General features: G+C 38.3%; 1 protein-coding gene across 2 annotated transcripts in view; it reads left to right on the top strand.

Annotated features, from left to right (window-relative positions):
* LOC119774940 (A disintegrin and metalloproteinase with thrombospondin motifs 14) overlaps window positions 1-26,382 on the top strand; it is an 89,432-nt gene that overhangs the window by 5,268 nt on the left and 57,782 nt on the right. For both annotated transcript variants that reach the window (XM_038272726.1, XM_038272725.1), the window contains exons 3-4: window positions 18,084-18,240; window positions 24,756-24,952. In XM_038272726.1, coding sequence (XP_038128654.1) covers window positions 18,084-18,240; window positions 24,756-24,952 — 354 coding nt within the window. The remainder of the gene's footprint in view (window positions 1-18,083; window positions 18,241-24,755; window positions 24,953-26,382) is intronic.

Here is a 26,382-nt window from a genome sequence, read left to right as displayed (position 1 = left end):
AAGCTAAAAACAAATGATCAGAAAAAGATAAATGTTGATTGAGAACTGCATTGTGATGTTAATGTTCATGAAAATTGATTTACAAATTAAATTTTCTATTTCTTCATTAGAAGAATAATACCAGATTTAGGCCTTATTTCCAATCGTAGGGTCAGAATGTTGCATAAACCACAGGAAAGTTTGGATTCATATTACTCTGTATGAACACTTCAAGCCTGTGGAGGTGGGGTAATGGTGTGGGGTACAATCACGAGATCTCAATCCTTTACAGTACATTTGGGATATTCAGTAATACAGGACTTTTGTAATTGATTGCGCATGACAGATCTATACAAACTCCAAGATGTTATGTCATACGGATAAAAAAACATGACATCTTTATGACATGTTTAACCTTTGCTAAAGGGATGTTTTAAATCTGATTCATTAGTGTCTAGATAATGCACTATAATATGAGATTAGGTATATTTGCTTTGCTGCATAAAGTCTCAACATAAACACATTCAGACACAAGATTGATCTATCAAATATATGTTTAAATGTTTACATAGCAACTAGTCTAAAGACATTTGATATGGTTGTTTTTATTCTCAGTAACTTGGCATCATTTCCTCTGTTGCATATCATACCTGATGCTTGTGTGGTTGTATTGATGAAGCCTAAAAATGCAGCCTAAACATATTTTTACTGTATTGAAAAAGAAATACCTTGAAATAATGTAAATTAGAAATAATAATCTATTGCCCTTCCAATATAAAGCTTTAGGTAACGAGTAAAGACTGCCAGTACCACAGCATGAAAACATTTTTTTCACTAGAATCTTTCAAGTTTTTAAATTTATGTACCGGTAGGTATAAATTATAAACTGTTTAGTAAGAAACATATTGAAAAATATCAGTGCTTAATGTTTAGAGCACTTTCACTTATTCTTGTGCACATTCTCTTTAGCCTGGCTTTTCATGTAAACGCCATTATTTATATTAATATATATATCTGTTTTTTTAATGGTTTCTATGGTTTATATGTTGTGCAGTGGATAGCACTTCTGCTTTGCAGCAAGAAGGTTCCAGGTTAAATTCCCGGCCTGGGGCCTTACTGCATGTAGTTTGCATGTTCTCCCTGAGCATGCGTTGGTTGCCTCCAGGTACTCCGGCTTCCTCCCACAGTCCAAAAAAATGGCTGTTAGGTTAATTGGCTTCTCTAAATTCTCCTTAGGTGTGAGTGTGCGTGAATGGTTGTTTGTCCTGTTTGTCTCTGTGTTGCCCTGCGATAGACTGGTGACCTGTCCAGGGTGTACCCCGCCTCTCGCCTGTAGACATCTGAAGATAGGCACCTGCAACCCCCGTGACACCAGCAGGGGAAAGCGTGACGGGAAATGGATGAATGGATGGATGGATGGTTTTATGCTCACGGTACAGCAGTTGCAAAATTGGAGGCAGCTTCCCAGCCTTCAGGGATCCTGATCTGATCCTTATCAACTCCATTTAAACCTTTAATGCTGAGCGATATACTTTAATTTAACAGTGCAATGAATTAATTGACTGCAAACTTTAAAGCTGGTAATGTAGTACTATTTGTCAAACGGAACAACAGCAGAGGGATAGCCAGCTATGTGATATTATTACTGCCACCCGCAGGACCAACGGTGTAGTTTTTCTGTTTTATTTCAAATTTTCCTTAGGCTGAATTTTAGAATGTTTTCAAAGTAAATGGGAACAGCACTCTGGTAAATTCCCCAGGAGTCTTTACATGGATATAACAAACCCTGAGCCTTTCAGTAGAAAACAGGCTGATATAGTAGTTTATTATAGTCAATGGTGTCTATTGCTGTATGACGACTAGTCTCAGCTTCTCTACACTTTCTCTCATGTCAACTTGTTAAAGTTATTCTGCCTTCTAAATCATTGAGTACATTTATATCATATTATTTAAGCAGCTTTTACCAATCAATTCTATGTTATTTGGACCATTGAGTTATCTTTTTCATTACTACACCATACAGGAGTAACTTGTCTCTTAAAGGAAATTTTGTCCTTGTTTTTTTCCTTATCGACTTAATAGACGACATAAAAACCCCACCAAATTAAGCTATGCTTTCTTTGTTAAAGAAAATTTAAGTATACTTTCCCCTGAGAGACCGATGTGCACTTCAATCTTCAGTTGTTCATCTGTTGAAATTACAAGTGACTTAGAGATATGGGTGCTTACTGTGCACGTTAGAGACAATTGCTCCCTAAATATTTAGAAAATTGTAAACAGCTGCAACTAACCATTATTTTGCAAATTGATTAATCTGTCAATTGTTTTTATTTTATTTGACCAATTAATAACCGGATAGCAAAAAGTGGCTTAAAGAATACATTTTACGAAATCAAACCACTTGAAACTAAAACTTTTCCAACTGAGTAGTTCTGGATGTAGCATACTGACGGATTACATTTTTTTTATATTAATGCAAAAGATTTACATTTTTTAAAAATAACTTTGTACTACTACCATACTACTACTACTATACTCTCTACACTCCAGTTAACAATTAATCCATTACCAAATTTGTTGTTTATTAAGTCAATACAGATTTATGACGATTAATCTGATTAATTGTCTCAGCCCTAATTGTAACCAAAAGACAATGCATAAAATTCAAAAGATTTAAGTAATAATACATCCACAAAATCTGAACTTTATAAAACAGATTTGGGTAAAATGACAGTGATGAATTGTAGCTGACATAAAAATTGAGGATTAAACTAAGATTAAAGCTTGGTCCTTTCACCATGTTTAGCCTTTGATTAGTGTGAGCATACTGTTTAAAGGTGCTGTCAGACTCTTCGGAATATTGTCCATGTGTTTCCTTGAATCAAAGCCAACTTAAACACAGACCTGTCAGAGCAGGCGTGGAGGGTGCTTGAAGTTGCACAGACAGGCGGATGTATAATGCTTGAAGTTGAAGGCACTCAAAAGATGATGTTTGATGAAAGGCGTTGTGTGTGAAAGGTGGAAGAAAGTCCACATCATATTGAAGTCAGTAAATACGGGTCAGATCTTTGAGACACATTGTGCATTTTGTGGTACTATCAGCATATAGCCTTTAAAAGTGGATGAATCAGAATGGAAGAGAAAAACAGCACAGATTCATATACCGTATTTTCACGACTATAAGGCGCACTTAAACGTCTTTTTTTTCCCTCAAAATGTGCGGTGCGCCCTATGGTGCGGTGCGCCTTATGTGTGTTGTAACTGCGACTTTTGAGACCACCTCATTGAGGAGATGATGAAAGAGTGGCTGAATGTAAGGAGACCAGGTGTTTTTTTTCCACCCCTCACCATCGCTGTTAATATGTAACTCCATGCGTGCCCATCTCACAGCTGATGTGAAAAACATGGGGAAACAAATTAACGCTGCTCGACATCGGTGTGAACCGGACCCAGCAGGTGCAGCAGAAGCAGCGAGTTTACATGCAAAGTCAATGGTTGACGCGCATATAGGTGCAGCAAAAGGTCCCGCAGCGCATTTTGGTGCAGCACGTCGGGAGCGTTTAAGCATCTGAAGCGCCGCGCTTCTGCTGCTCGAGATGGAAAAATTGAAGTTTTGCTGCTGGACGCGCCGCATCAACCAATCAGAGAAGCTGATCTGGGAGCTGCCAGCGAGACAGACAGCGCTCTGATGACATATGATATTAACGCAAATGGAAAAGGCTGGATGGATGCGTGGCTGAGGCAGGTGTATGTGAGAAGACTAGGTGGTTTTTTTCCACGCATCACCATCGCTGCGTGCCCATCTCACAGCCGATGTGAAAAAAAGGTGAATCAAATGAACGCTGTGCTCGCCGTTATCCCGGGGGTCTGACAAAGGAACTTCAACCGCTCGACATCGGTGTGAAGCAGCCGTTCGAAGTAAGGCTGCGAGCGGCGTGGGAGCGATGGATGACCGACGGAGACCACAGTTTCAGGATAAGAAGGCAGCGCCGGGCAGATTACGCCACAGTTTGCGGATGGATTGTAGATGCTTGGACTAAAGTGTCTGCTGGCTCTGTTGTTCAAGCTTTCGCAAAAGCCGGCATTATTTCTGAGGAGCCGCGCTGCACGGAAAGTGACTGACAGCGAAGAAGGGGAAACTGGCATGTCTGATTTAGCGCAGCTGTTTTATTCAGAAACAGAGGATGATGACTTTGATGGGTTTGATTAATACTTTGTAATAAATACATGAATAAAGCACAATCATACTCAGTTTTGCTCCCGCTGTATTTTTCTCCCTGAAAACTTAATTCAACAGCATCCCCGGCGCGTCTCCTCCTCTTCATCGCGGTGGCTGGCAGGTGTTTTTTCATCTAAATAATCTAAATCTTGCAGCTATATTTGCTGTGATCAGTGGGAATAAAGTAGTTTTAATATGTTTTTAAGTGAGAAAGTCCACCTGAAAACTTAATAATTGCAGTCAGTTCATCCAGATTATCTATTTCTGTCAGAGGCGCTCAGACCCCCACATACCAGCGGTGCGCCGACAGGAGAAATCCTTTCGTTCACCGCGGCTGCTTGCAGGTGTTTTTCATCTAAATAATCTAAATCTTGCAGCTATATTTGCTGTGATCAGTGGGAATAAAGTAGTTTTAATATGTTTTTAAGTGAGAAAGTCCACCTGAAAACTTAATAATTGCAGTCAGTTCATCCAGATTATCTATTTCTGTCGGAGGCGCTCAGACCCCCACATACCAGCGGTGCGCAGACAGTAGGAATCCCTTCAACAGCAGCCTCACCGCGGCGGCTGGCAGGTGTTTTTCATCTAAATAATCTAAATCTTGCAGCTATATTTGCTGTGATCAGTGGGAATAAAGTAGTTTTAATATGTTTTTAAGTGAGAAAGTCCACCTGAAAACTTAATAATTGCAGTCAGTTCATCCAGATTATCTATTTCTGTCGGAGGCGCTCAGACCCCCACATACCAGCGGTGCGCTGACAGCAGAAATCTCTTCATCAGCAGCCTGTAGGCTGGGCAGCCTGGGGTTCACCGCGGCTGCTGGCAGGTGTTTTTCATCTAAATAATTTTAGCTGCAGGCACCAGGATACCGGCAATAAAAGCGAACATATTCCGTCAGCAGGTTTCAGGATTTTAAGTTAATTTAGGAGCGATCACAGTGCTCTGTCATCTGCAATGTGTCTGTCTCACGGCCAGCTGCCAGGTTTGATTAATACTTTGTAATAAATACATGAATAAAGCACAATCATACTCAGTTTTGCCCCCGCTGTATTTTTAAATACGCAGTAGAGGTATTTAAAGGTAGTAGAGGACTTGTACCTGTATATAAAAAACGCGCCCTATAGTCCGGTGCGCCTTATGTGTGTGTTAAATACAGAAATGGGACACATAACTGAGAGTGCGCCTTTTAGTCCGGTGCGCCTTATGGTCGTGAAAATACGGTAAGTGATTCCTTATTTTCTTAAATTTCCAAACATGCTTCTTTTAAACTACAGCATTAAGAGGTATGTGACACATGGGTTGAGTTGCAACTACAAACAATGTTAGGATCATGTATTCAAGTTTTATGTGATTGGATTAGTAATTGTAACCTTGCGCTTCAACCTGGATTGTCACAAGTTCTGAGTTTTCAGTCTCACAACAAATCCATTTTGAAAGAATCCCTCTAATACTTCTGTCTCCTAACAACCAGCGAGTCGGCATTTTTTGGTGCAGGACAGGTAGGAATGACAACAATCAGAAGGGCCTTAATGGGGCATTACAAACATGGCTACACTGGAGGACTCACCTGTTGATACCCCAAATTATTTGGTTTTAGCTAAAATCACGACAAAATCTTGTTTAAGAAACGGAGCAAAGAGAAGCACTCTGTGCCTTTGTAGATTCTAAAGATGTATGTGCTTTTCTTCCGACAGGATTAAAAAAAAGTTTTTGATTTTTAAGCTTACTCCGCTAGTTGTGAAAATGTCACGATTCGCTGCTATGATTGGCTGAAAGCGTGTTGTGGAAGGCGGATACTAGCTGGCACGTCACCCAGTCAGCTTGAAGTATTCTACTAAATGTTACCCTTTTTCACAGACAGACCGAACGGCATCCATCCCAGATTGATAAAAATTGATATATATATATATATATATATATATATATATATATATATATATCACCATCTGACCAAACGAGGTTGTTCTAAATGTTTGTGGGGTGCTCCAGACAAGCGCACCCTTTCTGAGGCTGTCGTTCTATTGGCTGGAAAGGTTGCTAGGCGACGATCCGATCCAATCTGAGAGAGAAAAAATCCGCAAGTAGAGCCCACGGGTTGGAAAGCGTAACTGAGACTCGAGCAGAGTGCGGTTTGTGCACGAAGAGAAGGAGGAGGCAAGCGAGAGGAGAAAATATCTCTGCAAGAAGCATTAAATCTGAGAGAAGAAACAAAGATTTGAGAGAGAAGAGAAAATATTTGAGAGAGAGCGCATGTTTTGAGTGCAAGAAGATGAAATTCTTCTCTCAAATTGAAATTATGTGCTCTTGCATTATGGCAGGATAATTCTCCCATAGTATTCCATGTTTTTATTTGTTCCTTAATCATTATGATGCTGATGGCTCCTAAATCTGCTCTAAAAAAACCCTGAAGGTGTGAGAGAACAGGTGGATTTATATGGAGATCAGCTCACACACTGGAGGAATCTGTTTACTTGTGGGTTTAATTCTTTTGTTATTATTTATTCTTCTAATTTTTTTATTTAGAGGAATTTGAAAGAAAGTATATCTGTACTTGTAATTGGTTGACTTTATCAGAGATTGTGATATCTTCCTACTGAAGTGTCCCCTCCTAGACGGCAACAGCTGAGTGCACAAGACACGCCACTGGTGCTACCGTCGTGGAGTGATGAGTGTTGGCTATGATAATACCGCTGTTGCTCATGTGTCAAGAATTAGCCTGGATGACAGACGGGTTGAGTTACACGTATGAAGGGTGTAACACGAGCACCTTACAAACCCCATCACTGCATGAGGAGCGCTATTTCTGTGTCCATCGCTCCAAAAGACTAAAAGGACCCCTAGCAACAGTCAAAGGGAGACAATCTAATATCTGCAAAGCTGTTATTTCCATTATTACTTGCATAGTATTGATAAAGTTTATTGTATATTATGTGTGTAGCTTTTCACAAAGCCTTCAATCGTGCAGATTTCCTTAAATGTCTAATGCAGCGCTTAACAAGCAGTGTACTTTGAGGGTTGGAGGTCTGCTTGCAGTTGTTTTCCTATTCCTTCCTGTTTTCTCCTTCTTTACCGACTCAAATTAAGGACAAATTCATTTAATTTAAGACAATTTGTACTTATTTTTAGATTGTTTTTGCACTGTAGGGCAACACAGTCAATGGGGCCATGAAACAGACTTTTCACAGAAAAAAATGTTAAGATGTAATTATTTAAAGGTATTTGTTCAGTGAAGCTGAATGTTATGTTTAGATTGTATGCTAAAGTCAGAGAAGATGATGACAAGATAAGTTGCACCTCACCCCATGTAGGCACGTGTATATTTACCACACACACAACCAAGTATCTATTGAATCAAAATCAATTGCAGAGACATATTTTTTTGTAGAACTTTCTTCCCTAATAAGCTTATATTTAGACAGATTTATAGACAAGTGCTTGCTTCATGCTGTTGCAATTGTTATGAGAGCAATATGTTTGGAAGGCAACCTATTTTCTTTATGCAGATTGATTTGCTGTCATTTTATCCCTGGTTGGTTTAATAATCTATCCCCTTGATGTTAAATTGGTGTGATTAATAAATGCATAAAAGAATTATGATCCTTTTATTGAGTGGACATACATATCCTTGCATGCATAGCACTGTGAAATGTAAGAATTCGGAAGTGATCTCCTGCTCACACAATCTGCCATGTTCGATTATTTCTCATCCTCTGATGCTGCTTACAGTATCTGCTGCCCTGCTCTGTAGCTCCAAAACCTGTTTCTAACAAGTATGACAAAGACGTTCAGATCATTTTAATCTTATTAATACTTCTTCAGTGATTTCACCTCATCCTCTCAGTGATACAAGTAATATTGTAGACTTTATGACAAAGGGTTATGGACTAGGTTTCATGGAAAGAGTGCACCCTTTGACCTCAGATGTAACACAGTATTACCTTTCCAAGCCTTCCTGTCTTATTGGGAAATCAGAAAGAGAGCGTGCCTGGAAACAAAATGCATGTTTCCAAATAATCAGCCACAAATTACAGGTTGAGTCTCCGGAACCAAAGCTGGCTTTTAATTTCCCTGCATCCGTAGCTTGTGGTGCTTATTCAGCTTTTGGATTTTTGTTTGTCTGACATGCACCATAAAGGATGACTCCATCAGATTATCTCAACCGATGATGTAACTGGACCACCATGCGTGATGGCAGCAGCGCAGCGTAGCTATGCCTTTGTTTATCAGCTATCTGTGATTTATGGGGCTCACTCAGAGCTGGAAATAAAAAGAAGAAAAATAAATATGTAAGATATTTTATATATAAAAAAACAAACATCATCTTTATCTTGACACATGAATCAAGACGTGTATTTTCCTGTTGGGAGAAGCTTTGGTACAGTATTTGAAACCTATTAGGGTTTAGAGTACCGTAGGATTTTATATTGTATTTTTGTTTTTGTAAGCAGCACCAAACTTTTTACTTAGGAAGAACTAGATATGATTTTAAGCATGCCAGGCACTTCTGTCCTTTTTTAGAGATTTCACCTCTTAACCTTCCAAAAGGTTTTTGTATGTCACCCTAAAATGACATGCATTGCATGTGTAACTTCAAAGTTGTTCCTGCAGAAGTGAGGAATGTAGTGTATAAGTGAGCACTAAATTCCCTCTCTAAATTCTGATGTATGTCCTTTTTGTGTTGCTTGACACAGCTAAAAGGATCTTCTTTTGTACTGTGGAAGCAAACTGCATGCTGAGATCTATTTCCAGCCTCTGCAGTTGTGGCTCCATATCACTTGACTTCAGTAAAAAACAAAAAAGAAACTTGCTTTATACTTTAGGCTTGAATATACGATTGTGAAAGGTCACAGTTGTAGAAATTATATGATATTATCTACCTATTAACTAGACATTTTCTATTTGTGCTTAGGCAACAGAGAAACATGTCTTTTTTTATGAAGGCATGTAAATGCAAACCCAGTTAGAGAGTCAGATGGTTTCACCTCATCTTTTGTTGGTTTAACAGTGATTACTACATACAATGTCTTACAAAAACTTTCATGCCTCTTTTGTTTTCTACATTTCATCAAGTTACAACTGCAGTTGTCATAAATATAATTTAGTTTAAGAACACTGCTTTTTTTGGCACAGTTTCAAACAAAGTCCAGCAAAACCAAAATGTCAAGTAACCCGAATGTAGGATCCAGTTTTCAGGCGAGACAGACAGTGGAAAAGTTCAAAACATTTATTAACACAAAGCACAGAATAACGTGGAGCTGTGGCTCTGGAGAAATGCAGCAGTTGCGAGGGGAGGCAGACCATTGCCCCATCACTGACACTCTGGATGGGGAGAAACACAGGTACGTGACCATGATAATCAGACGGAAGATGATTATCCGCGTGAGTCACTTACCTGGTTTAACAGTTCAGTCCATTACCTCGGGTGAGGCAGGATCCAGCCGGTGCACTGCTAATGAGATGCGTTGCGGAACCACACAGAGTGTCCCAGATGGAGCACTTTCCAATGGACAGGCAGGCAGCCAGGTCAGGGAAAACAGGTCAGAACAGATCAGTTCAGAGATCTAGGAGACCGTACCCCGACCAGGGGTTCTGATCCGAACAAGAAGAAACAGATCCAGGGTTCCAGGAATCCGTGGAGTGTTCCGGCAGGTTCAGAGCTCCATGAGTACAGCAGCGATCTCAGGCAGACACACTCAGATGCAGAACAAACAGACTCAGTAGTAGAGAGGCAGAGACAAGACGTGCTACAAGGAGAGCAGCAGAACTTTAAACTGGCTTCCTCCACTGAGCCAAAACAGGAACAAGCATGCTCAATGGATAAAAACCACTACAGGACTTTAAACTAGCTCCACCCCGCCGAGCCAAAACAGGAAACGGCACATGCTCAGTGGGCAAGAGCCAGGACATGGTCAGGAGATGACAAGGCAAACACTAACACTCTCGCTACCTACTGGCCTCCGAGAGCAAGGACATGAATCATGGAAAAAATCAAACTAATAAACAAAAATACATCATCAATGATCTTGCCACGATAGCTGGGCTGAGCCAAATATAAAGTAGCAGATGCAGGTGGATAAGATGAGCAATGAATAGAAACTAGAGTTATGCAGGTGAGTGAAATGAACCATTAGGTCAGCTATCAGGACAGATCATGACACAAAAATCTGGTAAAGAAAAACATTTTTTAGTGAAGCTGCCAAGGGGTGCATTTTTTTGGCAAAGGTATAGGGACAGCTGATGGTATAACACATTATACTAAAGTTTGTAATTATTAATACATGTATGAATGCATATGAATATTTTTGCATTGCAAGTAACTGGCACTAAAAATACTCATGTCTTTCCTGAAATTAGCATAAAATGATTGTTAAACGCTGCACAGTGATGCAGTGGGTATCACTGCTGTCTTGTAGCCAAGTTTTTAAATTTATGAATGTATAAATTATAAACTTTTCAGTAAGAAAAATATTGATGCTTATCAGTCAACTAATCAAGTTTAGACTTTCACTTTTTCTTGTGCTCATACATTCTCTTAAGCCTGGCTTTTCATTTAAACCTAACTCAATGGAGTATAACGCCATTATTTCTATTAATATATGAGATTTTTTAATTTTTTTATGGTTTTATCTGGGCTGCACAGTCCCGCAGTGGGTAGCACTTCTGCCTTGCAGCATGAGGGTTCCAAGTTAAATTCCCAGGTCTTTGTGCATGGAGTTTGCATGTTCTCCCTGTGCATGCGTGAGTTCTCTCTGGGTACTCCGGCTTCCTCCCACAGTCCAAAAACATGACTGTTAGGTTAATTGGCTTCTCTAAATTCTCCTTAGGTGTGAGTGTGTGTGTGAATGGATGTTTTTCCTGTTTGTGTCTGTTCCCCTACAATATACTGACGAAAAGTCCAGGGTCTACCCCACCTCTAGCACGTAGATAGCTAGAGTCAGCACCCCTCGTGACCCCAGCCAGAATAACCGTGATGGGAAAAAATGAATGGATGACTTTTTGAGTTAGCTACTAACTTGCAATGGGTTAATTAAGCTCAACGTAAAACTTTTATCACATTTTACCCATAGCTACAAATCTGATGTAATAACTTAGGGATAAATATACAACAAAAAATAGACTTTACTGATTTTAATTTTGCAGACCCTTCAACAGTCTCCAACTTCCTATATTCCAATACACCTTTTAATACATTACTATCTAATACCTAGTTGTTCTTTTATCTCACTCTTCTTCGACCCACCTTTATGATGTTACCCATATATTTTATATTCATTATTGTTGTGGAACAGATAGTTGCCTCAGTCAGTACTGTAATTCTCTTAAGTTTCTTCCTGATTCACAAGTTTGAATTTCTGCTCCATATTTAGAATTCATTCAGCAGCTGTAAACACACACATCCTTGCCAAACATTTTGTTAGTGTCTCTGTGTCCCAAAGCTAATGATAGGGTAAAACATTTTTTTTTTCTCATAAGGTCTAGAAGAAACGTGTCAGATGTATACTGTGTACAGTAGTCTGTGCTTATTAGGATTAATTTAACCTAGATGACAGATGAAAAATATGTAAAGAAATATGTAAGCTTATTTCCCTCCCAAAGGATAAGGCGTCATTTTTTTCTTAATGTACATCTGGGGGCAAATTCTCACATTGGAAAAACAAATGAGTACAGAAAAAAGCATAAGAATTAAAGCTAATTATATATGCTGCAATGTTGGCGAGTGTTGCTATGACAATATCACTAGCAGTAAACAAGCAAATGTTTATTGCTTCAGTATTATTGATATCATGCTTTGCGTTCATTAGAAACACAGACCAAAGATAGTGAGAATTCCATCCAGATACTGGAAAAAATAACCTGTTTCCATCACAACAGCATGGTTTTAAGAAACTCTTGGGTCTGATTACAGCTGCTGGTTTGATGATGATCAACCTAGTTGCATGGCAATAATAAAAACTGGTTGGCATATTTAAAACAAAATGGAATTTAATCAACACTGTGTAAAAGAAAAAATACAGTTTTTAAAACCCCAAGTTCTACACAACTTTTAATTGTATATGATCCTATTAGTATTTTTAATATGACATGTGCTAGAGTTCTTTAGTATCCAGAAGTCTTAAACATCTTTGGATGGAAGTTAAATTCCATTTACACAGTCTGATAGTGCCACAAATTGTAAAATATTCACTAAAACACATTTTTTATCATATATTATCATGAATCACCTTCTAAACTCAGACTATCTTAATGTACAAAATTGATTTACTGTGCTGTTTAAAAGTGCACATGTGTAAACATAACCAGTAATTATGCACATCAGTTTTACCACTGTAAAAATAGCTAGATAAATTTTTTGTGTTTATGAATTTAAGACATTGCACATTTCAATTGCAAGACAATTTAAAGTGCCCTACATGGGAAACAAAAAGAAAGAAACTTTTTAGTGGCAGGGAGAAAAATAAAAAAAGAGAATAAAATACATAATTACAGTAAGAAACTATGGATATATTGGTAAAAATTAAAAAACAACATAAATGGTTGTCAGAAACTCAAAGGAATTTTGGAATAAAAATGCTCTAAACATGTTTTTAATCTAGATTTCAGGCAAGGCAACTTTATTTATATAGCATATTATAGTAGCAAGACAATTAAATTCATTATTGTTTCTGATACATCATTGCTCTGTGTATTTTTTTATTGCAGCTGGCCTATAGCCCAACTCTAGTTATGACTCACCCTTCTGCGATTTTTGTCTTTTCCAGACAAAAAATCTGCACCATACTGAAGGAAAGTGATATTAGATACCTATTTACCTAAAGTAGCAAACAATTTCCGACGCTATTAAAATACAAGAAAGATATGTAGTGATGCAAAAGGATATAATTCTCTCCCTTCACTACATATCTTATAGTAATCAAATAACAGATTTTCAAGCACTTACAAACAAAAGCATCTCTCCGTTGTTCATTTCTAGTCATAATTTGAAAGCCATACACAAACTTTGTAATGAATGAAACCCTTCAGCACTTTATTTTAGTTGATATAGATGGGGTTTGTGATGTGACATCTAGCAGTACATTTTCCAATATATTTGTTTCTATTTACAAATAAAGCTTTATGGTAATGCTTTACATCGGATCATGATGAGGATTGTAAACCAATGACAAACTGCTTCAAACATTTTCAGTGAAGCAAATCAACTGTTTGGCCTAAACATTTCCGTAAACAAATGTACTTTATAAAGCATCAATGCTCACGTGTTGACTGATGTTATCTGTTTTGAAGCAGTTATTATGTGAGGTTGAGAGCATTGCCTTCCAAAATGTGATTCAATACTGACCTCAAAACACATCCTGTGCACAGACAGAGCAGCTGTTATCAATATTGTTATATAAGCAATCCATCACATGACTTGGAGGTCACTATCAGTGTATAATTTTCACAGGGTTTTCAAAATCTATGACAAATTCAAATCAGAAGTAAATTTTTTTTTGTTCAGCAGAAAGAATCTCTTCTAGCTGTGTTTATAGTTGCTGATCTGGATTGATGATGTGTAGCACTCAGGTTTTGATCCACACATTAGTAATCCTGGACTTCTCCAATTAAATGTGTTTAGGGAAAAGAGTGCCGTTCAGCAAAACCTTTTGACTGAATGTTTGAAGCGACACCTAAGGCTCGCCTACCTAATTTTGGGTTAGGCCAATCATGGTAGCACATGAAGTAGCAGTAGTGAAATCACACGAAGCTGTCTCCCAGCATTGCATGTGTAGCAATGCAAGTTTTGCTAAGTCTTCTGGGAAAAAATAGTTCAAGCTCAGCCAGATTGGACAGAATGTGGATGTTTATATGACTTTTCTAGCATGGTCACAAAATTTTTAACTTTATTTAGATATCGACTTGGACTGGGCCATCCTGATGTCTATGTATGCTTTGTATCTTTTGGTCTAAACCATCCAATTGATGGTTTTGCCTGCATGTCTAGGCTCTGATCTACTGGAAAGTAATTTTCTCCTCCTCAGTATCAAATCGAATGGCAGAATCCAAATCTTTCAGGATTCTATTGAATTTATCTTTATCGATTCTCCCACCAACTCTGACTGGTTATGCTGTTCCTGCTAAAGAAATGTTTCACCACGGATGGTATATTGAAAGCAACAGCTTTCCACTACACGTAACATTTTAAACTACTCCCAGAATCTACAATTTAGGTTTGTTCCATTAAAGCTACAGTGTGTAATAATTACAGGGATATACAGTCAGAAATGTAATATATTATACATAACTATGTTATTTATCATCATCTACGAGCTCAGCCTCTTAACCTTAATATATGCGTTGCCTTAGAATTCGTTATTTATAATTACATAGGAGCTGGTCTCGCAGCCATGGAGGCAGACATCTTTGCGCTACGGCAGCGCAGAGCCAACAAACTAGCGATTGCGAGATCGCCAAAACGTCACAACGATGTAGAAAAAATAACGGGTATATTTATTATCTTAAGTCTACATGAAATCTATACCCTACACAGACTAATGAAATACTATCTGTAAAATTATCTATGTAAACAAACCTTATCACTTGAGAAGGTAGGTGATGCGGACATTTTGTCCCGTAACGCTCGCCGTACTGTTGGGGGGGAGAAGCGGTGGGGGGGAGATGTTCATGTTGCTGCAGTCTGCAGTCTGACCGCTAGATGTCGCTAAAAGTTACACACTGTAGCTTTAAGGGTGCAGTAGGAGATCTTGGAAAAACGGTTCCAGCAAGCTATATTTTTGAACATACACAACCATGTCTCCACCTCCGAACTCGTCGAAATACCCTCTCAAAATACATGAACACGCATGCTGTCTGCAGCCCATCTGAGCAGCTGCTGGAAGGGAGACAGACAGCACTGATGATGTAGAGCGCTATGATTACTCCTCCGAAACAGTTTATGAACGCTTAAATTAGCTTAAAATGTTAAAATCTGCTGGCAAAACAGGTTCGCTTTGATTATCCTGCTGCCTGCAGTTTGGATTACTTACGTAAAAAAGGCCTTCCTTCCACCACGGGAAACCGCGAGGTGGCAACCTGGCCATAGGCTGCTGTTGAATTGGTTCCCTAGTGACAATGCACTGACGGTGCACGGGGGTCTGAGCGGCTCCGACAGAAATAATATTTGAAGGCAGGATGGTAATCTGGATGAACTGACTGCACTGACGATGTTCAGGTGGACTTTCTCACTCCAAGTAGATTAAAACTACTTTTTACCCACTGATCACAGTAAATATAGCTGCCATTGTTACAGGCAAAGAAAGGATAGGGTAGCTCAGCCCAACGCGCATCAAAAACCACGTTTGTCCCCGTGCAGCTTAAGCAGCAAAGATGTTTCAGCCGCGCATCAGAACTAAACTTGTACAAGCATAAAAAATGAAGCAGCATACACGTTTTTGCTGCCCTTGCTGCTTCAAGTGTGACCAGACATCCTCTTTTTCCTGGACATGTCCTACTTTTCATACCTAAAAAAATGTCCGGGGGGGATTTAAAAATCGTCCGGGATTTTGGTCAGACTACAGTGCAGCTGTGGGGACAGAGGAACCGAATCTGACCCGGTGACGGTAGCCTGGACACCGGCAGCCCAATGCTTCATCCGGCTTGCCCAGTAAGGCAGAGTGGGTTCGGTCACCCAGCAGCCCCCATCCCAAAAAAGAAGTGTCCTCTTTTTCAGAAACCCAAATCTGGTCACCCTAGGTGTGAACACAGCATAACAGTGGCTTGCTTCCAGCCATGGCGTCCTGCAGGAGCATTGGGGGGTCGATTCGTTAATGTGTCAGGGTACGCGCACAGAGGGGAGGGACAAGCAGATGACCATGATTGACGTGTCATGGAACCAATCGTGTACAACAGACCGTCTTTTTTGATTGGTTGAGGTTATTCATTGATTTCTCACTGTAGCGGGGACCATTTATTTTAGTTTCACTTCCAGACCTTCTATTTCACTGCTTGCTAAGCGGCTGTGGGGAGATCTTGATAAAAACATTTTTTACATGGTAAAAATGTGTTGGAAAAGAAATCCTACTGTACTTTCAATTTTCTAGTAAACTGCACAGATTTCCTTCCATGCAGTTTAAGGAATCTCCTCTTCCATCAGGGCCAGCTCTATTGAGTGTGTATCTGACTTTTCTAGTGGTAATAGTGTCGTCCAAGTTGTAAATCTCTCAACCTCCTTAATATGAAGGCTGCTTTTCAGATTAATGCTCCCCTTGGCTACCCTTCACTTGTTTTATATGTTCTTTGGTCTTCATGCTGCTGTTTCCTCATCAATGTTCTCAGTCAAAACTCTGCTGTCTTCTCGAAACACTGGATTTATACTGGGTTTAAATTCAAAACAGTTTAACGTTGTTTACTAGTTGTGACATTTATAAAGGCAATTATATGGAGATTTTGTCCTGTCAAAAACCAAGAACACACATTTTCAATTTGCACTAAAAACTTGTAATCCTAACAATCCAGACTTCTGCTGTCTCTCAAATATATTTTCTTCTCCATCAAATCTTTGTTTCTGCTCTCAGATCTAATGATTCTTGCACAGATATTTTCTCCTTTTGTTTACTTCCTTCTCCTTGCATGCAAATCAGTTTCGGCTTGAGTCAGAGATACGCTCACAAACCCGTCGGATCTACTTGTGGAACTTTTTGCCCTCTCTCAGACTGGAATTATAGTGTTGTTTTGCAACCTATCCAACCAATAGGCTGAAAGCCTCAGAAACGGTGCTCTTGATTTCTTCTACTGAGTTTTCCTGATGATAAAATTTACTGATTTAAAATCACTTCACATTACAAGTTTTGAGTCCAAGTAGAGGAAATCCTGCTCCCCAAAACAAAAAATGTGTGCTTTTGGTTGCTGGCAGGAAACATCCTCCCAATAATTAAATGGGCTTTATTGTATAGTATTGTATTGTATCAGAATAAAAAGGATGTGTATGCAAAGTTCCTTAGGGTGTGGTACAGTATCTGTAGAAGTAGAGAAGGTTCTATATAAAAAAGTGAAAAAAAAAAAACTTGGGATCTTCATGTACACTGTGACCTCACAATTATATATATATATATATATATATATATATATATATATATATATATATATATATATATATATATATATATATATATATATATATATATAAAATATATTACCTGTATACCAAACAGACACAGTGTTTTTTTTTCCCTCTGGTCCAAACAGATTGATATAACTTAAAGTGACAAATAAACTGATTTTCCATGCAAATACATACATAGCCTGATGCAGTGCTGATTGAATTTGTTATTCTTGTAAATATATTACGTGGAACACCTCTTAGCATTTTGTATATTTATGCAATCAAGAGAAAATAGCAGGTTTGCGATTGTCTGGAATCAGTGTAGCAGCTTCAAGACACAAGTCTTCCTAAGGAAAGGAAGAGATTATTTACTTTCCACAAGAAAAAACTCTGTTTTTAACGCCAAAATTAATTTGTGAAATCACTATGAGAAAGTGCTTGAAATGTAAAATTTTATTAAAGAACTATAGTATGATTAAAAGAAATTTAGCTTTGTAAAAAAATGTATTTTAAATATAATAGAAGGTATCTAATTAAAGCAGCTGACAGCAATCACAGGTACAGATTTACAAAAAAGAAATGTTAATTATGGGGTAGACACTGAGTTAATTTAGTTATATGTAATTACTTTAGTCGTGCATTGTTGATGGGCTTCACTCAATATTGTTTAGAAATTATCATTAAAACTTAAATCTATAAAGTTCTTTATAATGGGTCGTCAAATTGGCTGGCTTAACGGTAACAATAGGAGTTGGGTTAACTTAATTTAAAGGAAAAGTAGTGCTCTGATACAAAGTTCTGTTTTTCCAGGCAGGCCTGATCCGCACCGATAATGGCGAGTTTTTCATCGAACCACTTGAGAAAGGCCAACAGGATGTGGAAGTAAAGGGTCGAGTGCATGTGGTCTACCGCAGATCGGCCATCAAGCAGGAGACAGCCCAGCGGAATGAGGACTTTCACAATGAAGGTAGGGAGAGAGAAGGAGCCTTACATCACTGGAAACAAAAAGCATGCGTGGGTTTAAGTGTTCTGGGGTTGAGAGACGTGCAGAATAGCTCAGCTGCATGGTCACTTACAGAAAGGATGGACAATATAGTCCATATGGTTTGTTTGCTAAAAAAAGACATATATTTTTATTTACTTATATACATATATATTTTTTTTTCTGTATCATATTAAATTGTGTAAACTTTCTTTTCGTTGATCAGTTTGAGAAAAAGTTGTCTGAAGTTTACCTCCAGGGTGCATGGTTGATGTTCTCTATAATATTCTCTGTTACTACTGTTCCGTAAAGTGTATCAATCTATACAGAAACAAAAAACTAACTTTGTGCTGCCATGTCTGTATTTAGCAAGAGTGCATCATCCTATCCCCCTTACAATTCGAATGGTGTTTCACACATGTAAGCTTACGCTGTTTTTCCTCCAAACAGAACAACAGTCAATTTGGCCAAAAATGTAAGGTTTATGTCTCTGAGTGCTTAAGTGTGATAAGACTTTTTTTTGTTTTTTTTTTTTGCCTCTACTGTATTAGAATGTTAGCTTTTTAGCTCTTGTCAGTAGAGTCCTAATTTCACAATCTTACCTACATCATAATATTACCTACATCAGCAGTCATATATTGTTCTATTAATGATACCGACTTTGTTTATATTTATATTTAAATTTTATGAACAGTTGGAGGCACCTTCAGAGATCTGGAAAATGTACCCTAAAGCCCCTGTTCTATCGAAAAGATTTTTATTGCAGAGGAATACTAGGGAATAATCAGCATGCTTTCACATTCCCCTAAAGCCTCAGGGTGTCAACATGAGAGAAATAGCACTCCACATAATTAGAAGACATAGTTTTCCCCTTACTTCCATTGCCAACCAGCTATAAGTAAATCCTTAAGCATAAAAAGTTGTAATAAGGGAGATTTATTTTCATCTTGCATCAGGCCAAAGTTGTTGGTTTATAAGTGTTTGATTAATTTGCAATAACTTACAAAAGTTCGTTGACATGTTTAAGTTTATTTTATTACATTTAATAACGAGGTAAACTAAATAGTTACATCATAAAAAGAAACGGTTTATTCCATGTTTATTAAAGTCACTCCACATGCACAAGGAATGAATACCTTGTGTTTGTAATCATCTGCAAGTCTTTATATCAAGTAAGCTGTAGACATTGTTGACAAGGGAAGAACTTTAAACAGATCTCTACAAGCTGACAGAGATTGTTCAACTCCTGATCTCTCTTTCTGCAGTGCTGTCAGCATAAAATCATGATGGAAAAAAGTATATTTATGTATGTATATTTATATACAACTTTTTTCCAAGTTGGGGTTTATATGAGAAAACGGCCTAAGGAGAATGTAAAGTTAATGCTTGTGCAAGGAAAAGGGAACGAATGCGCTTCCCCTTAACCTGACAAAACAATTTATAAATCATACCAACATTACCGGTAAGCAGTTTGTCTCTGGAAAAACAGATGATGTTTTCATGTGTATTTTCTCACTTAAAAACATCTTAAAATGACTCTTTGTGTTAAGATAATTAACAGGTAACAATTAAATTACTGACCAACGTTACAAGTGAGGAGGAACACCAGCCTGGGAGCACTGGGCTCTTCCACTTAGAAACAAGTTTAAAAATAGGCTATTCCTATTACTTTCTCTGATAAAAAAGATATTAAAACTTATTTTGTGACAAAATAAATAAAATCTCACCTTCATTAGTTCTTTTCACCGCTGCTGAAATAAAGCACTGCAGCTGTACACAACCCCAAAAAAAAGAAAGCACCAGGTTTTTGATGGAACCAAAGCCCCGGCAAAGTGAAATGAGTCTGGTAAATCCGTAATGAAACGTTACTCAGACTTTCAAAAGCCCTAGGCCGGAGGTCTTCAACAGGGGCTCTGCGGAGGTACTGCATGGGGGTCGTGAAAGTTTTGGTTGATTACACTTTTATTTTATATCCCCCCCTGCAATTTTTTTCCCCACTAATTGAAATGTCTCTAAATAAACATTAACATGAATTCAACACACTGAAGTAGACAAATAAATGGAGGCAGAAGATGTCTTTCATTCATCAATGCACGCATTTAGCGACACACAAGAGCTCTTTCAAGGTGGGGACCGTTTCATTCACAACACCTGTCCCATCAACCAGGAATCAGAATCATCCCAGGGTGAAATTACTTTCATTACATTACTCCATCTGTACTATAGTGACTATAGGACCAGTTTGATATAACGCAATTTCAAGCAATATATATATATATATATATATATATATATTAGTGCTGTCAATCGATTAAATTTTTTAATCGCGATTAATCGCATCAATGCCTGAGTTAACTCGCGATTAATCACATTTTAATCGCACATTTTTTTCCTGATTGAAAATCATTTAAATACTCTCGATGACATACAAAAAAATACATACAGGCTAGGTTTGTGCCAATGTTCTTTTTTTAAAATGAAAACAGGTCACAGATACTGATTTATGCCATAGAAACATATGGCAAGAAGATGGGGAGGCATGTAGCAAAAAATAACAAATATGTAGGCAAAAAAAAGGCCCTGAAAACAGGCTGATGTAAAAGACAGTCTTTACAGTTAATACAGTATTTTGAACAAAGACAAGCATTTTATCCTACTGCTATAAAATTTAGTAGAGTTAACATTAGATGTTAATTAACCAAGGTAATAATGAACAATTTTCAATCAATACATCAAAATCAATAGACCGACATCACTAGATGAAGGTAGTCTATGCTCTAGAAAGTTACTTTTCAGCCTCTTAACAAAAATGAGAACACACACCCACCCACCCACCCACACACAGACACACCCACCCACACACACACACACGCGATACCGACCTGTGGCGTACACAGACGGCAAGAGTGCTGCTACGAGATTCCATTTCACCTCAGTAATCAGTTTTCTCAGCGTATTTCAGGTTGCTACTAGTTACCAGACACTCAACTTGTTTGTTGGTGGTGGGGCTTAAAGAAAAGGCACTAGCGTCACCCAGTGTATGAGCGTCTTTTTCCCTTGAGGAGCTCCGCTCTTGAAGCCTATGAGAAATGCATACACTGGGGGAAAATAGCCCCGCCTTCCCGCAGGCTGCAGCGGGATGTACTTGGAAAAATTGTACCATAAAACCACATAGCGTTAATCTCACGTTAAAAAAATTATCGCCGTTAAAATGGCCTCGCGTTAACGCGTTAATAACGCGATAATTTTGACAGCACTGATATATATATATATATATATATAATTAGGGGGTCCCCGCTCCATCTCTCCATGAGTTTGGGGGTCCTTGGCCTGGAAAACGTTAAAGACCCCAGCCCTAGGCATTTGAGTGGCAATGGAAAAGTTGCTAAAAATGGGTATCGGTAGTCCACGGTTCTCTTACTCATACCTTGCCTTGTACAGTATATGATAATTTTTGTATGATTTCTACGGCAAGCTAATGAGCTTTAAGTGTCCTCAATTAAGTGTCCAGTTAAAGTTAGACATTTTACATTTATCCTGCTCTCCAAGGCAATTGAGTTGTGATCTTTAATTTCACAAATAGCTTAAAGTCATACTAAGATTACTGTACTTCTGGCATTCGAAAACAAAACAAAAAAAAACAGAGCATTATTTTAACAAATAAAAGCTTTGGAAGTGTAGTAAACTAGTTTTTTCAACCCTGAGTCAGTAGTTTATAGAACCATCTTTTGACGCAGTAAAGCTTCCAGTCTTGTGGAATTTTTCCCTAGCAGCTTAGTACATCACAATATGGAAATCTAGGTCTCAAGAGCATCTGTTGCACCAGTTGAAAACTAACTCATTAGACTTTTTTATATTACTGTTTTTTTTTTTTACCCCATCTGACCAGAGCACCTTCAACATGTTAAATGTTAACTTTTTATGGTTTGTGACAAAATTCAAAGAGTGCAATCTTTTTCTCACTGAATAGCCAGGCACATAAGATATTCATGAAATACATTGAAGTTTCAGGACATTGTGCAAAAAAATTATGATACATTTTAAAATATTATTTTAAACCAGAATGTTACAGAAAGTGGTGTTGATCTTAAACAGTGAAGAGATGTAGTACCTTTAAGGTTTGAGTAAACTTTTCCACTTGGTCATTTACCGCTTTGATCTCACAATGTGCTGGTCTGTACTCGTAAATTTCCTACTTTCATCTGGGAAATTATAAGTGTTCACCCAAAATATACCCCAGACGTTCCAAAAGAGGCACACCAGACGATCATGCTGAGCCAGACATCAACACAGGGGTCAGAGAGAAGCAAACACTGACTTTTCTGCTAGTGTTTTACAAAACCATTCTTACTTGCATGCATATATTTTGAATGCTAAGATAATATAGAATAAATTTCAAGACGGAAAGATATTGAATGCTAAAATGACGAAAACAAAGCAGTTTTGCTGTACCAGGTCCAGTCTCCCTTGTTATTATTGAAGCTTCTTTGCCATTTTGACAAAGGTTTTTAAAGTTAGATAAAAACTGATGTCCTGGAAAAGTAGGATAGCCTTATTGAGTCTTTGAGTCATGTTAGCAATCTGTATACACTGCCAATGTGCTTTCACTTGAAAATACTGTATTAGATAACTTTTCAAACATGTTGTGCTTGCTTTAAATGTATTCTGAAAAAACTGGTAAAAAACAAAAAACAAAAAAAGGCCAGCTTTTCTTTATTAGCATTGACACTGTTGTGTGGGGGTGGTGTTTAAGTAAAGTCCATTTCTAGATTAAAAAATTATTAAATTTTAAGGTTCTGGATTAACATTGACATGTGTTTTGGGATGTTTTGGGATGTGATTTAAAAAAAAAACCCTTCTCCAACTTATTAGAAAGGACCAGGTGAGCTTAAATTGACTAATACTGATCATCAGCAGATGTAAGTAAATCTTACCAAAATATACATATTTATACTATATTTATATAAAGTATAAATAAATATACTATATTTATTGTTACAGCTGTAATTCATTGCAAACAATCAAGGCACTGCCAAGAGGGTTAAAGACTCCAGAATAGCATATATTATGCTTCAGGAGCTGTAGTAAGCTAATTAAACCTAACCTTTTTCATTTTAAAGGTTAATTCACCTGTGCAGCATTAAGGATGCTCTCCGTATGTTTAATTAGGATCAGTAGTGGAAGCGTTATTCACAATACCAGCTGATAAGATGAAGAATGCTGTGCTCTAATAGCCCAATGGGAGGCTGAGGAGCACGGTGGAGGCTAGAAAATTAGGAGAGCTTTCATTCACTCTTTATTGTGAATTTTTCCTCTTTTAACAACAGAGCTTCTGCAAAAACTCACTGTTTCGACAACACATTTTCTTTTTCTGCAACCATGATTGTTTTACCTTCCAATAACAGTGGCCTTTTTTTGATGGAAGCATCTTTAGAAGAACAATATTTCTTTTTAAACATAATGCCCTTATTATAGTTCTTAGTTAAAACTTTTTACAACGAATCTCTGAACAAAACATTAAGTTTGCTTTAATGACCTATGGCTATAATACCCCAGCTGAGTCACATAAAGGTGTGAGATCATATCTGATTTTAGACAGGCCATCTGTTATTTTGTATAAAAATATTTTAAATGGTAGACTGAGCTGTTTTTTAGATAGATTGACGTGGCAAACATAAACTCAAATAATTCTCCAAAGTTTTTTTGCTGTTTCTAAACAATGATTATTATATCTACTCAATTTGTCACTTTAATGGGCCTGAAATAACAGACAACACATAGTGTGAACTAGGGATGCACCGATTCACTTTTTTTTACCTCCGATACGATACAGATATTTGAAGTGTTATGTCGGCCGATACCGATACCAAAAACTGAAATTATTAGCAAAAAAATGGTTTTATCGTGTGAAAAAAAAAAAAAAAATGGAATCATTCTTCTGTGCATATGATTTGACTTCCATTTTCTTAAAAAAAAAAGTAGGAAACAATATAAATGTTATGACTCGTTTATTTAACAACTGTGCTCAAAATCCTGAACAGAAAGTTTTCTGACTTGGTCAACATGTAAAAAAAAAGTATCATCATCACGTATCATCTCTGTGATTTTTTTGGCCTGTATACTGTTACATGGAAAAATGTCCCTTCTTTCCTTCGCTTCCAAAGAAGTCAGCTGCTTCTCGCTGCTTCCTTTTTGTTTGCCGAGTCCGATAATCTCAGCATGTTCCTTGATGAAACTTCTGGAGGTGTTTCATTAAGTTGGTGGTGTTATAGTTAATATGACTGTGTTGTGTTATTGCGCTGCCGCATGACGGCAGAGCATAGCATAGAGTTAGAATCAATAGATCAGCCCCTATATTGAGCCAATTGTCACTGATACGATCTAGTTTTTTTTTCCTTATATCTGGACCGATACCGATAAAAAATATTGGATCGGTGCATCCCTAGTGGGAACTATTTAAGGTCACAGATAATTTCCCCATACTCTTCATGTCTTTACAGTGGCAGATGTTGGTATTGCAGACCTCCCCGCAGCTCTGGATCTGGTCGAACATAAATTATCTGAGTCAGAGCGCAAAAGGAGGCATGCAAAAACAGACGACTACAATATCGAGGTTCTGCTGGCTGTGGATGACTCTGTGATACGTTTCCACGGCAAGGAGCATGTGCAGAATTACGTCCTGACCCTAATGAACATTGTAAGTCTACTTTTACATATTAATGCTTTTTGGTCCTAAATACCTGCTGATTATGTGATTATTTTAACAATTTATAATATTGCCTGTTTTGGGTTGGTTATTGACATAAATTCCAATAAATCTTGTTGAGATTTTAGGTAATAATTTGATGAATATAGCTGGTAAAAAGGTTATCTTATAGGTGAAATAAAAAGGATATATATTGATACGCTCAATCTTTTTATTTACGAGAAATAACAAATTTTATGTTTGATTGGGACAAAAAAGATAAGAAGTAAACCAAAGATTTTCTGGTTGTAAAGAATAATTCCAGGTATATGTGTGTTGTTTTAAATTGTGCTTTTTCAGCTCTAAACTGTGTGTTCTATTTCATCCCTACTGACCGCCAGAGGCGGTGCTTAAAGCACGAATGATCACTCTTGCGCATGCACAGGTCGAGAATCTTATACCAACATAGTCACGTGTGACCCCCGGTGACACCGGTGTGCCTATATAGTCACGTGACAGCGACAGCTCAGTCCCTTTTCATCTTCTCGCATGCGGGTTGAACAGGTGGTACGACACTGATTGCTTGTCGCTGGTAGCCTCGAGACTTTGGTCGGAGCTGCGAGGCTCATCTCGCCCTCCAGAGGCTGCGCAAGCTTTTCATTATTTACAGCTTGGTTTCTTCGTCTGGTATGTTTTTTTCTCTTATCGACGGCGAACGGGGACGCGTTCTCACCGTGACTCCCTGTTGCTGGTGCCTCGGCGTTAGCCGACTCCGACCAGCTTGTTGTTTACTGTTGCAGCTGTTTTTCGGGCTTGCTTTTTTGTTTACTGTAGCAGCCGTTTCCGGGCTTGCTTTTTTGTTTGCTGTAGCAGCCGTTTTCGGGCTTGCTTTTTTGTTTGCTGTAGCAGCCGTTTTCGGGCTTGCTTTTTTGTTTACCGTGGCAGCCGTTCCGGGCTTGCTTTTTTGCTGTAGCAGCCGTTTCCGGGCTTGCTTTTTTGTTTACTGTAGCAGCCGCTTTCGGGCTTGCTTTTTCTGTTTTCTGTGGCAGCCGCTTTCGGGCTTGCTTTTCTGTTTCCGTAGCAGCCGCTTTCGGGCTTGCTTTTTTTTTGTTTGTTCACTTTGGCAGCCGCTTCCGGGCTTGCTTTTGTTACCGTAGCAGCCGTTTTTGGGCTTGCTTTTACTTTGCTAACGTGCTTGGCTAGTTCTCTTGTGGCCTTGCTGCTGGGGAACCCCTGGTGGCGTTCTCTGCTCGACCGGGTCTCCCGATCTGTCCGCTCGGTGAGTGTCAAGAGTGGCGAATTCGGCTCGACCTGACCTAGCCCTGTGAGCGTGACATGTTGGACGCGCCGTGCTGTAGAGCTTGTTTGGCCCCTCTCCAGCTGGAGGATGGGCATGATCTGTGTCCCTCTTGTTTGGGCCTGGATCATTTGGAAGAGGCCTT

The sequence above is a fragment of the Cyprinodon tularosa genome, unplaced genomic scaffold, assembly GCF_016077235.1.
Source record: "Cyprinodon tularosa strain WSP-4 unplaced genomic scaffold, ASM1607723v1 ctg84, whole genome shotgun sequence".
NCBI classification, from domain to species: Eukaryota; Metazoa; Chordata; class Actinopteri; order Cyprinodontiformes; family Cyprinodontidae; genus Cyprinodon; species Cyprinodon tularosa.
This window is presented reverse-complemented; position numbering and strand designations above follow the sequence as displayed.